The 16,043-nt window shown below is 41.7% G+C and overlaps 1 protein-coding gene across 2 annotated transcripts in view; it reads left to right on the top strand.

Annotated features, from left to right (window-relative positions):
- Positions 1-14,751, top strand: part of synpo2a (synaptopodin 2a) — a 30,001-nt gene extending 15,250 nt beyond the window's left edge. The window contains exons 3-5 of one of the 2 annotated variants that reach the window (XM_072687790.1): positions 80-813; positions 2,687-5,613; positions 11,824-14,751. In XM_072687790.1, the coding sequence (XP_072543891.1) occupies positions 80-813; positions 2,687-5,613; positions 11,824-12,399 (4,237 nt within the window). In that variant the 3' untranslated portion in view covers positions 12,400-14,751. Of the gene's footprint in view, positions 1-79; positions 814-2,686; positions 6,566-11,823 lie in introns of those variants that run through there. The other variant, XM_072687789.1, reaches the window with a different exon arrangement.
- The last annotated feature ends 1,292 nt before the right edge of the window (positions 14,752-16,043 follow it).

The raw sequence follows: 16,043 nt of genomic DNA, 5'->3' as shown, positions 1-16,043 counted from the left end.
TGTGATTTAAAGTGATAGGTGAAAAAGTCAAAGACTTAAAATGTATAACCTTGCTTAAACTAATACTTCTCTTTTGCAGATGCTGTTTTCAAGGGAGCTTTCAAACAGTTAGCATCACTCTGCGGATCTCACCACCACACAGGCTGCATGGTCCGAAGGAACTTTACATCTCTGAATCACAAGATGAAGCATTTAATGAGGAGACAGATAGTGAGGCGGAAAGCCCTGGACGTAGCCCTATGGTCCGAACCCAGTTTTGCATTCCAGCACCAAAGGACAGAATTGGAGCGAACACCCAAATCTCTGGAGGTGGAGGAACCAGGTTAGAAATCACTCCAGGATCTGTGGTAGAGTTGCAGCTGTCGCTGTCTCAGACCACCCTGGCGGACACAGGCTCTACCTCACTGGGCAGTGCTCGTGGATTTGAAGGAGAATTCTATCAGAGAAAAAACAGTGAGGACAACGACAACACTACCACCACCAGCGCACCAGGCTGCACCTTCTACATCCCTCGCCACGAGCGAGAGCCTTTGGGTCAACGAGGGGTACTCATCAGTGCTCCATCTGCTTTGCTTGGACAGGTAGAGGTTACCACACAATCAACAGGGAGGGGCTCCGGAAAGGAAAGGGTGGGCTCTGATGGGACTGAAGCAAAAGCCAGTGAACGAGTGGATTATGGTGAGGGAGAAGGAGGGCGTACCGAGGAAGCCCCCACCTCCTCCTCTGTCTCCTTTGGAATTCCATCAGAAGAGGGGGACTCTGAGTCGGAGAGGGAGCTCAACAAGCCCAACAAGCACCGGGCAAGGCACGCCAGTAAGTGACATCTCATTTTATGGCCAGTTCTAATGCTCTTTAACAGTGTGGTTTCAGACCCTTATGTTTGCTAGATGAACTAGATGGTCTCTCATTTTTTTAAGTGAATATTACTAATGTGTGGATGACACCTGTATACTATGTACTAACAGCAGGTATTTCATTTGAATTAATTCACAAGAAACAACTTAACTTCACATTAAATCCTGTGGAGTCTGAATAATGAATTTCAGTGTAAGTGTGGAAACCTGCTTCATTATGTCAGGGCTATTTATGCCCTTCTGTGTTAGGCTGATATTATGTAGGTTTACATTCAATCACTTCACTATTATTTGTCTACAACTGTACATTAAATGCTATTATCCCATATACTGTTACAGACTTTGATGTGATCAAAATTAACAAATGAAATAAAATTAATTAATTCAAATGAATGAATTCTTTGCTAGACTCTGTGCTGTCTTAATGCATGGTGTTGGGGAGGGGGCTTGTAGGGTGACATGGTGAGGATAAGAATAAAACATGGGTATGCCCCTGCTGCCTGTAGGAGAGTCATTTGACAGACACCAACATGTGGGATACTAGTGCGTTACCTGATCCTTTAAAACTGGCCATCTTAGCAGCACTGAAAAGGGAAGTGTTCTGTTCTCATCTGCAGTTATCCCCATCTTGAGATGGGGAATGTAAGACAGACTGTTATCACATGGTGATTTGCTTTCCATTACTTTACCACCACATTGTATTCAAGGGGGAAGAGAGTTGTAGATATAAGGACTTTGGTTTGGACACATTTTACTTAAGCCATTTTAAAAGTGTAGAGTTTAATTTACAATTAGTTTTTGGGTCTGTCATTCTCTCAACCTCAGTCGTAACCTCTTGACACAGTTTCACAGCTGTGAATGGCTTGTCTTAATAACATGTATTATAAGGCAGTCATTTAAGAGCATGTTAGCCATGGGTCAGTTATTTGGTTAATGACGCACTGAAATGGAAACACTTTGCCTGTAGAATTAATTGATGTAATTGAGAGAAAGTGATGTGGGGTGCTGAGAATTCAGCATCCTTGGCCAAAATATTGAGAAGTGGTAATCACAGCCTTTGTAGCGCTGTATAAAACATAAAGCAATCTTAAAGCACAGTTACTCTGTCTTTAATAAAATAAAACAAAACATCTAAATTATTGGTGTGCCCTGATTCACCTTACAGGACCATGTGACAGAAATCCTAGCTTTTTTAGAATGTTTCACTTCTTTGCTCCCCACTATTCTTCCCCATTTAGTTCTCTAGGTTAAGATATCATCGGGCCGCCTTATTTAACATCTTATTTAAGGTCTATTCACACATGATGTAAGGGCTATTAGAAGCGTCTTTAGGTAGTCCATGGTGGTCTTCCATGAAAATTATGTTTGTGCACACAACACTGCACATTGGAATGGTGCACCATCCCTCTTGAGCTAAATCTTCCTGCAAGTTTCTCAGCAGTTGCTTTACCAGCATACAAGTAGTTATTGGCCTCTACAATTGCCCTGAACTGCCGTTTCTTAATTATAGTCTGCACCACCAGCTGAAAACGCATAGCTATCTTCTTATAGATAGACCTGTCTTGTGGGAATTGATTAGATTTAATTTATTTTATTCAGAGAGTTGTGTAGAAGAGCCCATGTGTGCTGAGAGTTAGCACAAAGTTTACAAATGTGTCTGAGAAAGTTTGGAAATTCAATTCAGTTCCTAATTGCAATTGATCACATGCCTCTGGCTTGATTTGCTCAAACTTATGCACAGACAACTAGTAGTAACCATTTAAAAATATCCCTCTCATCACCATCAATACCCTCCCTGTGATCTAACCTCCTCCCTTCTCTCCCTTTCCAAGGGCTCCGGCGAAGTGAGAGCCTGTCTGAGAAGCAGGTAAAGGAGGCCAAGTCTAAATGTAAGCGCATTGCTCTTCTCCTTACTGCTGCTGCTTCCAACCCCAATAACAAGGGGGTGTTGATGTTCAAGAAGCATAGACAGAGGGCCAAGCAGTACACACTTGTAAGCTACGGAACTGGAGAGAACGAACCAGAGTTCCAGGACGAGGAGGACGAAGACGACAACAAAGAGACACATGCTGTTGAATTTACAGTTCTAGCCACCAGTGAAACTGAACTTGATGAGGATTTCTTCACGAATCCCCCAGGCCACAAAAGCATTGTGACTTTTGACTGGGACACTGGACTGCTTGAGATAGAGCGCAAGCTTCACAACCCAGAAGACATGGATGCGCTTCCTGAAACCAAGGGTAAAGGAGCCATGATGTTTGCTCAACGCAGGCAGCGTATGGATGAAATTGCAGCTGAACATGAAGAGTTGAGAAGCAAGGGAATCCCCGTCGAAGGAATTCAGGAGGCCGAGAAGCATTATGAACATGTGGATCAGCGCGCTTACATCCAGGCTACCGACAGCCAGAATTACATGGATGTAAACGTGCACCACCAACAGCAGCAACAGCAGTACCAGCAATACCAAGATCAATATTATCAGCAGCAACAGCAGCAACAATATCAAGAATACCAGCAGCAGTTGCAGTATCAGCAACAGCATTACCAGCAACAGCAAGAGTATCAGCAGCAGCATTACCAACAACAGCAGGAGTACCAGGAACAGCATTACCAACAACAGCAAGAATACCAGCAGCAGTACCATCAGTCCCAGCAGTATCAACAACAGCAGCAAGTGCAACAGTATGCACATCATATGAATGGTATGTCCAGTCAAACCAATGCAATGCAGTCATCAGTCATGAATAGAAGCGCCAAGCCATTCTCTGTACAGAATAAGGCAGCGGCCCCGTTTTCCCCATCAAGTCAAGAGCAACCTTGCTATTCAGTTGGACAGGGTGAACAAATCGCGTCCCGAGATGAACGAATATCTGTACCAGCAATCAAGACAGGGATCTTGCAAGATACCAGAAGGAAGAACCAAGCTAAGCCAATGTTTACTTTCAAAGAGTCTCCAAAAATGTCCCCGAATCCAGAGCTGCTAAATCTCCTTAACAGAGGTGACAAAAAGGCAGGCTTTGAGTCTGGTCCAGAGGAGGATTACCTAAGTCTAGGAGCAGAAGCCTGCAACTTTTTGCAGTCCCCTAAAGTGAAGCACAAAATCCCACCACCAGTTGCTCCCAAGCCACATATAAACCCTGCCTCTCCACCATGGTCACCACAACCAGAAATCACAAGCCAGCAGTTCCCTCAACATGCTGAAAATAACGTCCCAGCAACTGCTGAGGCTCTTGGGCCTGAAGCTGACACTGCCCCTGAAATGGAGTCCTCAGCCATACCACAGCACGAACCCTCCCCCACACCTGCTCCTGAACTACAGGAAGCTCCCCCTAACCCCCCCTCACAGGAACAGCAAGAAGCAGTTGAGGCATGGAGTCCATCTGAGCAACAAATGCAACCAGATCAGCAACAAGAGACCTGGAGTGAGAATCAACCCCAACAGCACATAAACAACCACCACCCTGTCCAGCCACCACCTCCGGTACAAGCAAAGCCAGAGCCACCAGTCAGCTCTTGGGGTCCATCTTCAACTCAGGCCCCTCAGCAGCCCCCTGTGAGTGCTTGGAGTCCAGCTGAGGTTCAGTCACAAACTGTTGGACAGACTCAGCCACACATGCAGCCACCTTGGGTAACACAAGCCCAAGTCCCTTCAAAAGCACAGCAATCAACATCCATTCATACTCAGTCACAGACCCAACCTCCTTGGGTGACACAGAGTCCACCTCAATCCCACCCTCAGGCCCACCCTCAGGCCCATCCTCAAGCCCATCCTCAAGCCCACCCTCAGGCCCATCCTCAAGCCCATCCTCAAGCCCATCCTCAAGCCCAACCTCAAATGAATTCTTGGGCAACAGCTCCGACTCAGTCTCCACCTCAGCCTCCATGGGCCCAATCCCAAGTGCCAGCACAGCCAACTGTTAGCGCTTGGTCTCAAGATTTAAATCAGACCCAAGTTCAGCCAACCTGGGTGCAACAACAACAGGAATCCCAACCATTACCACCTTGGGCAGCCCCTCAACATCATCCCCAGCCCCCTTGGGCCCAACCTCAGGCTCAGTCCCAGCCTCAACCACCCTGGGTATCTCAGGCACAACAGCAAACACTGCCACAGCCGCCTGTAAATGTATGGACTCAACCTCAGAGTCCAGTACAAGCCCAGCCTCCATGGGCCCAGCAGGCTCAACCACCACCACAGCCACCAGCACAGATGCAGCAACCCCAGGGTCCTTGGGAGTCCGTGCCTACCCAGTCACAACCACAACCACAATGGGCTCAACAACCTCAAGAGCATCCACAGCAATCAGTGAACTCATGGGCACCAGAGCAGAACCGAGTACAGCCACCCTGGACTCAGCCACAGCCTCCAGCTCAGGCACAGCCTCCATGGGCTCATCAACCTCGGCATGAGGAACCACCACGCTCTCAGAATCAAACTGTTCTAAATACATGGGCACCACGGCCCCAGCAAGGTCCAATCAGTAACACGGCACCTACTGAAACTCAGAAGCTTCCTCCATCAGCTAAACCATGGAGTCCACCTCAGACCACTCAGCCCCCTCCTCTACAGCGAATGGGCTCATACACACTTGGAACAAAGGTACCATCACCCACTCCGACAAGCAGTACAATGTCCCCCACTGGAATGGGTTCAGCTTTCGAGATGCCAGCCTTGCGAGGGAAAGGAGCTGAACTTTTTGCTAAAAGGCAGTCCAGAATGGAGAAGTATGTGGTGGATTCTGACACAGTGCAAGCAAACAAGGCAAGACCTTCTTCACCTTCACCTTCTTTGCCACCTACATGGAAATATTCACCTAATTGCCGTGCTCCTCCACCTTTGGCATACAATCCACTTCAGTCACCTTCATATCCACCAGGTGCTATCAAACAACCTCCATCTTCTAGCCCTTCTATAAAGAACAAAAATAAGACCAAAGAGAAAGACAAACCTGCCCCCAAACCCCTTCATGTTCTGGATGTCATGAAGCATCAACCCTACCAGTTAAATTCCTCCCTTTTTACGTATGGGCCAGCAGCGGAGAAACTTGCTGCAGAAAGAGAGGCGGCTGAAAAGCTTGAGGCCCAGAAAGCAGCTGAAGCTCAAGCCCAAGCCCAAGCCCAAGCTCAAGCCCAAGCCCAAGCCCAAGCCCAAGCCCAAGCTTACATCCAAGTTGCTGGTTCTCCAAACCAAAACCAGCATTTGAGATATGATCAAGCTCCTGTCCCCTATGGTTTTATACCACAGCAGCCCGAGCCATCCCAGCAGCACTATGAGATGTCTGGTCCCTCACCTTCTGTACATGATGGCTCGTATCACCATACTCCTCCCAACAGCTATCAGCCTTCCCCTAATGCTTATCAACAAGCTCCTTATCAACAAATATATAATCCCCAGCATGCCTACCAACAACCTCCTTCAAATCTTTACCAGCAAGCCCCAAGTCCCCCTTACCAGCAGCCCCCTCCATATCAAACTAGCCCTAACCCCATCTATCCAGCTGCCCCAGCCCCAAGCTATCAGTCAGCTCCAAGTTCCTATGTGGCACCTACGTTCCCAGTAGCACCAAGAGCAGATTCTGCTTCAGGAAGCAGTATTCTTACTGCTCCAAAACCCAAGTTCTCTGCCAAAAAAAGTGCTGCACAGGTTTGGAAGCCCAGTGCTGTTGAAAATGTTGACAAGTAGTGTGTAGTTGAAATGGGAAGCTGTATATAAAAAGAGAAAAGAAATACTATATATATATATATATATATATATATATATATATATATATATATATATATACAATAATATATATTATTATTATATTTTTTTGCCACATAATTATCACTTCCTATAAACAGTCAAATTTAAAGAATGAGTGTTTGACAAAATATAAGTGTAATAACAATTTTCTGTATATTTTAAATAATTTGTGCTGTTTTATCATTTAATGTTGCACATATATTACAAGCACTAGGCTATGTTCACACAGCAGGTGAAAGCCCAAATGGCCCAAATCCGATCTTTTTCATCATGTGTGTGCAGATGTGTTATCTGTCTGAATGGCAAAAACCACTGACGTTTTCCAATTTGGACCACTTTCTTACATGATATAGTAATTCTATATGATGGGGCTCCAACTGGTCCAGCGGAATAGGACACTGTCACTGTGACCAGAGGATCGCTTTCGACAGCCAGGGCCCTGAGAGAGCACTATTGGCTTTGCTCTCTTTTCAGGGTGTGTAGATGGCACTTTCCCCCCACATCACTCCAGTGCAATGCAGGCCGGTAGTAGGGTCTGCTGGCCGATGCATCAGGGCCAGATACACAATGCCTTCCTCTGAACGCGTTGGTTGCCCGGTGATGTTGTCGTTAAAGCAAAGTTGAGAGAAACCAAAGATGCAAACCAATGAAGTGGCCATGGCCGAATAACGTGCCCTTTTTACAGCGAGCCTGAACATATTCTCTGTGATAAACCTAGCTGTCAACCACTGGAACTCCTTAATAGCTCCTGTGATTCTGCTGAAGATTAAACCGAAATTTCATGTGAAGTCAGTTTACCTGCTGTGTTAACGTAGCCCTAGACCGATGTCTGATATTAATTAGACTAAATTTAAATGTGTGTACCTCAAGCAGGTAGTATGACATGGCCCAAAATGCAATGTCCATCGGATGGCGTAAGAGGAATATCGATAAGTGAATGTTTGGTCATTGAGAGAAAATAGTTTATAGGGTAAAGGGAGGTTGTTCAATCAAGTATGATGCCCACTGAGTACCTGGATTTAAAACATTTGAATGTAGGCCTCCTACTAAATGCTCTTGTTTGAACAGTATGAATTAATATTATGGTTTAAGTGGTTAAATATGGAAGTATGGATGTATTGAGCCAAAGTTTAAACACAGATGCAGTGCAGTCCTGGTATATATATAAAAATATATATATACCCAGATCTGGTCATTTTGAAGACCTTTGGTGAAGAAATTTGCCTTTATTTAAAAAGAAAGTTGTGAAGTTGTGTAGATATTGTTTAATGCAGGAAGTACGGTTTGCCTTTTACAACTTTCAAACTGTCATGCTTATCTTCTTCATTTTTTATTTCCAAATAGGGTTTCACACATTGCATTATTTCCTGCTTCACGCTTTTTATTTCTGTTTCTACCAGTCTCATTTTTTTGTGACAAATTTGTTTCCAAATACTGATAAAAAGAAACACAGCAATTCTTTTCTTCCTGTAAAGTGACTGCAAATTTAGAAAACATTCATCATGAGTGTTTTGTTATTTGCTAGCTTTTCTTTAGTCCATCATGTTCTTTCATTTTTCTTCTTTATGTGTTTTTCTTTATAGTGCACTTTCTGTAAGATTTGCCGCAGTGCTATTAAAAAAAGACTCTCCGTCCTTCTGTTTTGAGTTTCTTTGGTTCCCGTTTGCATGTGACTGCCGCTTTCACCCTGCCTTGCATCACCTTATTATTATTGCGTTCACTTTTTTATTCATTTATCAGAAGAACAACACTGTCATTGCCCTCAATAGAACAGAATGCCACACCAGTGCATTAAACTTGGTGCTAGCAGTGGGCCACCAAAGGCCATGAGATGAGAGAGTTAGACAAAGCGTTTTCAGCTCCTCACATAGTGTAAAGGGTAAGTAGTAGCTAGTATCCCCTCTTTGCTGAGAGCAGGTTATTAAAACGATGGTTCTAAAAGTGGATGTGAATTGCATCATGCACTTGAGGAGTGCAAAGGCGTGTAATTTGTGAAATATGGAAGTGATATGAGTCAAGGCTCACTGCTGGGCCAGGCTCGGGCTATTTTTGGAAGAATCTGATATCTCATCCCATGACCTGAAAGAGAAGAGGGCACTCGTGTACCACCTGTCTCTTGATCTCATTTAGATTTATTCAGACTTTTTATTGCAGAAGCGAGAGCCATCCAGTGTTCATGTAGTGTAGCCATTCAATTTCCATCAAACTGGTATCACAATTATCAGCTTCTGCGTTTTCTACATATATGCACATATCTGTATTTATCTGCCAACCAAAAATATATGTATTATGCATAGATCCAACATATCATATATATATATATATATATATATATATATATATATATATATATATATATATCGAGAGAGAGAGAGAGAGAGAGAGATGCATTTAGTTGCACATGCACCATGGCTGATGCCATCTGGTAGATAGAGGGGTATGAAGCAGTGGAGCCGTGGAACTGACTTCTCAAAAGCGCAGACGCTCCAGCCAGTACCTCTGGAATAAGTTGAAATGCCATCAAATCCTCACAGCAATGTGAGACTTTTATGAAAGAGTAGAGGCTGTTACTACAGGAAAAAAACAACTCCCTATTATCACCCTATAGATAGCACCCCATAGATATCACCCTATAGATAGAGGGGTATAAAGCCCCGCAGCACTGGACTGTGAAGCAGTGGAACTGACCTCTCTAAAGAGCTCCAGCCAATATCTCTGATCATAACCATCCGTTATCTGTACCTGACCTCACTACAGGTCAAATGGCCAAATGTCATCAAATCCTCACAGCAATGTTTCAAAATCTAGTGTGAGACTTTTTTGTGGAAGGGTAGAGGCTGTTACTTCAGCAGGAAACAGACAAATACCCTGTTATCACCCTTGATTTCACAAGCAACTCTGGAGGAGCAGGTGTCTAAAAACTTTTGGACATATAGTGTGTGTGTGTGTGTGTGTGTGTGTGTGTGTAGAAATGGCCATTTGTCAGATTTCTATATGGAGTGAATTCACATGTGCTACTGCCCACCGCCCCGACCTGCACTAGAGGGGTAAACCCCGTTAAGGGGGTATACTGGTTTTACTGGTCGTTAACAGCTCTTGCACTTGCTGAAAGAGCTGACTTAGCACTAGCCGTAAAAGCAGCGGATCATTTTGGTCGAGAAAAAAAAATGCAGGCTGTTTTTGCACTTCTTGAACAGCAGGTGGCAGCACAGGCTGCTCTGCTGTAGCTTCTGCCATGCGCTGCTGAACCCACGTCCTGCATGTGGCCGCGTTCTAGTGGAGCTCTGATGGGGGGAGAGAGTCACAGAAAGCAGATAATGTCATCCAGCGCTCCTTCTCTGTAGGTGCTGCACACTGAAGGTCAAACCGCTTCCATTAACCGGGACTAAATGTGGATTACTCAGGAGGAGCCTCTTCATAAGCTAATTGTTCAGAGAAATCACAGGGGGTTGGCTAAGTGGTGTGCTGACACATCCTGTATCAATGGCCACTTGATGTGACCCCTGCTCTTTAGCTCGACCTGTAGGTGGCCGGTGCTGGCTGACTGAGTTCTTGGAGTTTAATCTGTCTTGACTGAGACTTTCCTGCGTTCAGGAGACAAAACAGTACTGAGAGTTTCTCATGAACAGCCTGTCCTTGCTAAATACATTCCTGTCCAGTGTAGATTTGACCAGAGAATCAGTGTAACAATGTTTCTAAGGCTCCAAGAAGACCTCAAACAACATTCCCACTGAATATTTATTTATTACAGTTCTCACATTTCATCAGCTGTTACTGTCCAAGCTTTGAAATGCAGCTGCAAAAATAGTTGAAAAGGCTTTCTCGTTAAAATCAGTCATTCTAAGTGTTGACACCCTGCTACTTCAGTGTAATATGTTGTGAACGTGGCTGACATTGTCAGATCATCTGACTATCTGTTAACTAAATTATGTGTGGAAGTTCATTCCAGCTACTGTCACCAGTTTTTTTTTTTTTTTTCATTATGCAGTAACTTCCTATTCCATTATTTTGAGATACTTAATTTGAGAAGCTATTGATGACTTAGTTATTATATGACTACGTTAGTAAACTACTTCATTTTTAAAATAATGACTTAGGTACAGGATAATGACACAGTATCTCAGAACAATGTTGTAGCATCTCAAAAATAATGACTTAGTACCTTAAAATAATAACTAAGCATCATAAGATAATGAATTAGTATCTCAAAAATAATGACTTAGGTACAGGATAATGGCACAGTATCTCAGAACAATGTTGTAGCATCTCAAAAAATAATGACTTTGCTACAAAAAGTAGCATTTAAAAATAATGACTTAGTACCTTAAAATAATAACCAAGCATCATAAGATAATGACTTAGTATCTCAAAAATAATGACTTAGTATCTTAGAATAATTATATAGCATTTTAAAATAATTACTTATTACCTTAAAATAATTACTTAGCATCTCAGAATAATGACTTAGCATCTCAAAAATAAAGACTTAATGACTTAGTGTTATAGAATAATTATATAGCATTTTAAAATAATGAATTAGTACCTTAAAATAATAACTAAGCATCACAGGAAAATGACTTAGTTTCTCAGAATAATTATGTAGCATTTTAAAATAATTACTTATTACATTACAATAATGACTTAGCATCACCAGATAATGACTTAGTATATCAAAGTAATGCTGTAGCATCTCAAAATAATGACTTAGTATATGAAATTAATGACTTAGTATCTCAGAATAATGACTTAGTATCTCAAAATAATAATGTGGCATCTCAGAATAATATCTTCCTATAGTTATAGAATGAATATAATTTTTTTAATTTTTTGTGAAATATTTTTTCTAAATATCTTTTTTATTATTATTATTTGAGGCCCATCTATCAGTGAATGGTTTATCAGAGAACTAACCAGATGAGTATGAGATAAATGAGTGTGAAGGCCGAATGAACAGTCCAGAGTTTAAGCTTAAACTTCCACATAATGTAAAGTGTCATAGAATCATGTGACGGTTCTTCACACATTCAATAATTTACTAGTAATAATAATATTAATAGATAATATATATAATACTTATATATATAATACTTATATATATATATATATATATATATATATATATATATATATATATATATATATATATATAATACAAATTAGCCTCATTATTTCAGATGAGATGTCTGTAACTGCTGTTGTTTCATAAAAAATTCTTGTTGTTTGTTTCAGGCACTTGGACGGAGCTCGTCTTTATCTCCACCTGTTAGATTGTCCCCACTGGGCATCAGTTCAAGATCTGCATCCGTTTCCCCATCACCAAGACCATCGTCCCATGCAACCTACACCTCTCTTTCAAGAGAGAGGCAGGCCTTCCGGTTAGAAAAGGGCCGGAAGCCTCCAACTCCATGGGAGGCTGCGTCTCGCCACCCTCTGGGCCTTGTGGATGAAGCCTTCGCTTTCCAGGACCTGCAGCAATCCATTGCCACTAATCTGCGCTCAGCAGCTCATCGGAAGCTGCTGCCTGAACCTCCAGCGGACTGGAAGGCCAAGGTTTCATACGAGCCCCCAGCAAAGAGCCAGGGCTGGGGAACCAGTCGCTCGTCTCTGTCGTTTCTTTCCCCAACCAAAAGCACAGCGTCTGCCCCGGCTGCTCCTGCACCATACGGATCACCGATAAGACGGCCTCAGCCACCCAGGTCCATGACTGAGGCTAATCTTGGTGCATCTCTGGCTGGCCCAGAGAACAAACGGTTTCTGGGACAGTCTAGCTTTAGGAGCACATATAGCTACACATGGAGACGGTAAATGTATGGGGGGAGATGTTTAGAGGCCTTTTAAGGTCAGAGCAAATACAGCAGGTCCTGAATGATTATTGCTGAGACGCCCAGGCGTCAAGGAGTTGTTTTAAAAAGCTTCTCGGTAAATCGTTAGTACGTGATTATGTGAATTTAGAAGAGCAGTTTGAGGGATCAACCAGCAGTCAGGCTATAGGATGGTACTGGGAATCTGGAGATGGGCTACAAAAGGCAGTGCAAATATAGCAGGTTGGGAATGTTTTTGTTGAGATGGGCATATTTTACGGAAGCGTTTTTCAGCTGATCTTACAGTATCTGTTGCTTAGAGTCATTTTACTGCAATGTAAAAAAAAAGAACAGAAAACCCTTTAACTGAAAACACACTTATAATGAAAAGCAATGGGAAGGTGTTCCAACATCTGCACATTAACTTCTTATAAACATGTTTTAGGTTAATGGATTTTCTGTTCTTTTACTAAGTATATGGAAACAAGCTGAAAGTATTGTATTGTATATGTATATTCACTATGAGGTCAAATGTTTGTGGACACCCGTTTTAATGAATGCATTCAGCTACTTTTGCTCACACAAATGTGCAAATGCACACACACAGCATGTATAGTGTCTGTAGAGAAGTGATGCCAGTAGAATACAACTCTGATGCAGATAAACATGAACCTATAGGTGCCATGCCTAATATCCTGGCGTGGGTTAGAGGGGTATAATTGAGCTGTGGAGTTGTGGAACCGTGTTCTCTGGAATGATGGATGGTGCTCCATCCGATAATTATTTTGGGGTGAGGTGGGGTGGTGATCATCCAACATCCTGACCTTACTAACGCTCTTGTTGCTGAATGCAATCATATATTCACAGCAATGCTCCAAAATCTAGTAGAAAGCCTTCCCTGTGACACTATGGCCCGGGCAGCGTGAGTTCGAATCCCGTCCCGGGTCATGCTTCACCATCAGCAGCTGGAGCCTGTTGGCTCTGTTGGCTGATGTATCAGAGCTGGGGATCCGGCACTTTTCTCAGAGTGCATTGGCCGCCTAGTGATGCTGCATTGGTGGACATTTGAAAAGAGGTGGTGGCTGACTTCATATGTTCTGGAGGAGGCATGCTCTTGTCCTCACCCTACTAGTGTCAGGAGCATTGCAAGTGATTGGGGGAGTTCTAGTGAGCGAGTGTAGGATTTTGGAAGAAAAAAATGAATAAGCAGGTGTCCCAATACTTTTTGTTCATATATAGATATACTGTATTAGACTGAAAAATGCCAGAGAAAGATCAGTTGCCAGTGAATGTTGAAGTTAAATTCATTACTGAATCATTGATTGAGGGATCCAGAAAAGTCCGGAAGATGGAACTGTTTGGTGAACTGTTTTGAGAGGATCAGAAGAGTTTGTTTAGCAGCCGATGATGATGCACAGATATGCTAAAAGCTTGAACTGTACCAGAGCATGGTGATCTCTATTAATATGATTAGTATTATATGTATTCATGTACACAATACTCTGTCTTTTGTATTGTAGAAACTCTCTAGATGAAAGATTCTGTCAGAAAGGTTCAGATTTCTACATCCACATCCAGCTGATTAAAATCACCAATACAAAATATTTTCATTGTCCTGTTCGTTTCACTTCCCATCCATGTGTTTATTTAAATGGACATTCCAGCACATAGCTTTAAAGGCTAAGTGTAAAAAATAAGTGGAAACAGTCGAATTAGTAGAATGCATTTAGTCGTTACATAAGTCCCACTTTCAGAGATTAAATCATCTGTAGTCACACGGCCTGCCCTTTATTTACTACATGAGGTCTGGCCTCGTCATCTGGCACAACACGAACGATTCAGCTAGTAGGCCCAGAACTCATTTGTCTCCATTTACGTCTTAGTCTCAAAACACAGCAAGTGATGTGTGTTTGTGTGACGTTCCTGTTTTGCCACAGAGTGGATTTGTGCAGTTTGTGAACAGATGATGTTTTTTCTTTAACAGTCTCGGACACTGCATGCTCTGTTGTTGTGATCGGTGTTCTGAGTTGGGTTTCACTGGTTGTGAAAGAAATGCTTTAGTCCAAGAAGCTGAGTTATTTTTTCAGCTCTTTATCTTGTCTCTCTGCTTCAGGTCAGTCACTATGTAGCTTTGTAGGTCTGAATCCACAGTTAAACAGAAGAACTGAGGTTCATCTGAGTGACACAAGTGAAAGTTTGATGTTTTTTTCCTGTTCCTGTTTGTTTCCTCTCTTCCTCTTCATTTCTTCTCTTTTGTGAATGACACGACAATTCCTTTATTTTGTGGTGCCGCCATCTCTGTGACGCAAGCTGATACACCTGTTTTTCACCTGCATTAAAACAAATACAAATCAAATCCTTTTCTGTATCTTTTTCCTTTGTGAAAATGCTTTATTAGTTTTCCCTAAAGAAGACTAGGCCTCACTAACCAAAAAAAGAAATCCCTTCTTAAAGCTCCACAGTTTTAATGAAGATTCTGACATTGCTTTCTTATTTGGGAGTTGTTTAGTTTATTATTAGAAGAGCAGAGCTGTGAACAATTCTGTGGTTTAAAAACACATCATCAATCTGATGCAGACTTTTCCATATAGATGAATAAGATCCAACAACCTTTATAGACCATTTACTCTACGTAAGTGAGATGTGTGCGTGTGAAGGACATTGCTAAAAAGACCTTCACATAATATAAAGGTTCTAGGAAATTGCATTATATTTAAAGTGGCATATAAATTGATCTATATATAGTCTTTTTTGTTTTACTTTTTAGTAGGGCTTATAGCTCATGAAATTCAGAAATCCAGTATCATATCTCAAAATTATTAGAATATTTCATTTGGAGTTTGATTAAATAACTGTTCAAACAAGACAAAAGGCTTGAAATGTGTCACTTTACCTGCAATGAATGTTTACTCTATTTGGCTTAAATTATTAACAAATGAACAATATTTGGACATGCACAAATATGTAGGGGTGGGTGGTGAGAGAGAGAGAGAGAGAGAGAGAGAGAGAGAGAGAGATTATAATAAACAGAATTTACTACATTCAAACACATGTACATGTTAATAATCAATACATTATTTGGCTTTTGGTTTTATTATTTTATTACTACTACTATTGTATTACTACATTTATTACTTATAATTGGTTTATGCTACAATTTAATATCTAAAAAATACAATATCATTTTGTTTTTTAAAGGGTTCATATTATGATAAAGGTACACATTAAAAAAGACCCTTGTGTATTTAGTGTGATAGTTTGCTGGTAAAGTGAAGCTTTTTCTTTAGAGAGTATACTTCTCGTCATATGCAAATGTTATGTGTGTTTAGTTTTATTTTAGTTCAACTGACTTTCTGACAAAAATGAAACATTACATTTCATGTCATGTGCAAAATAAATAACCAGTTAAATTCAGTAAAATAAAATTAAATATCTCGTTTTCTGTAGAGGATTTGTGCACTTATTTACATGTCTTTTGACTAGGTGCCCAAAATTTAGCATAGGGCCTATTCAACTTGCTGTAAAGCTTGACTTTAAATAACAAAACCAAGAAAAAAGAAAGAACCCAAAACATTGTTTCTGATTGAGAAGTCAATCCCACAAATGTGTGTAGTGTTTACATTAGCCGGTTGTCACAGCTCCAGTCAT

The sequence above is a fragment of the Salminus brasiliensis genome, chromosome 9, assembly GCF_030463535.1.
Source record: "Salminus brasiliensis chromosome 9, fSalBra1.hap2, whole genome shotgun sequence".
In the NCBI taxonomy this organism is placed as follows: Eukaryota; Metazoa; Chordata; class Actinopteri; order Characiformes; family Bryconidae; genus Salminus; species Salminus brasiliensis.
Note: the sequence above shows the minus strand (reverse complement) of the source record. Positions and strands in the feature narration are given on the sequence as shown.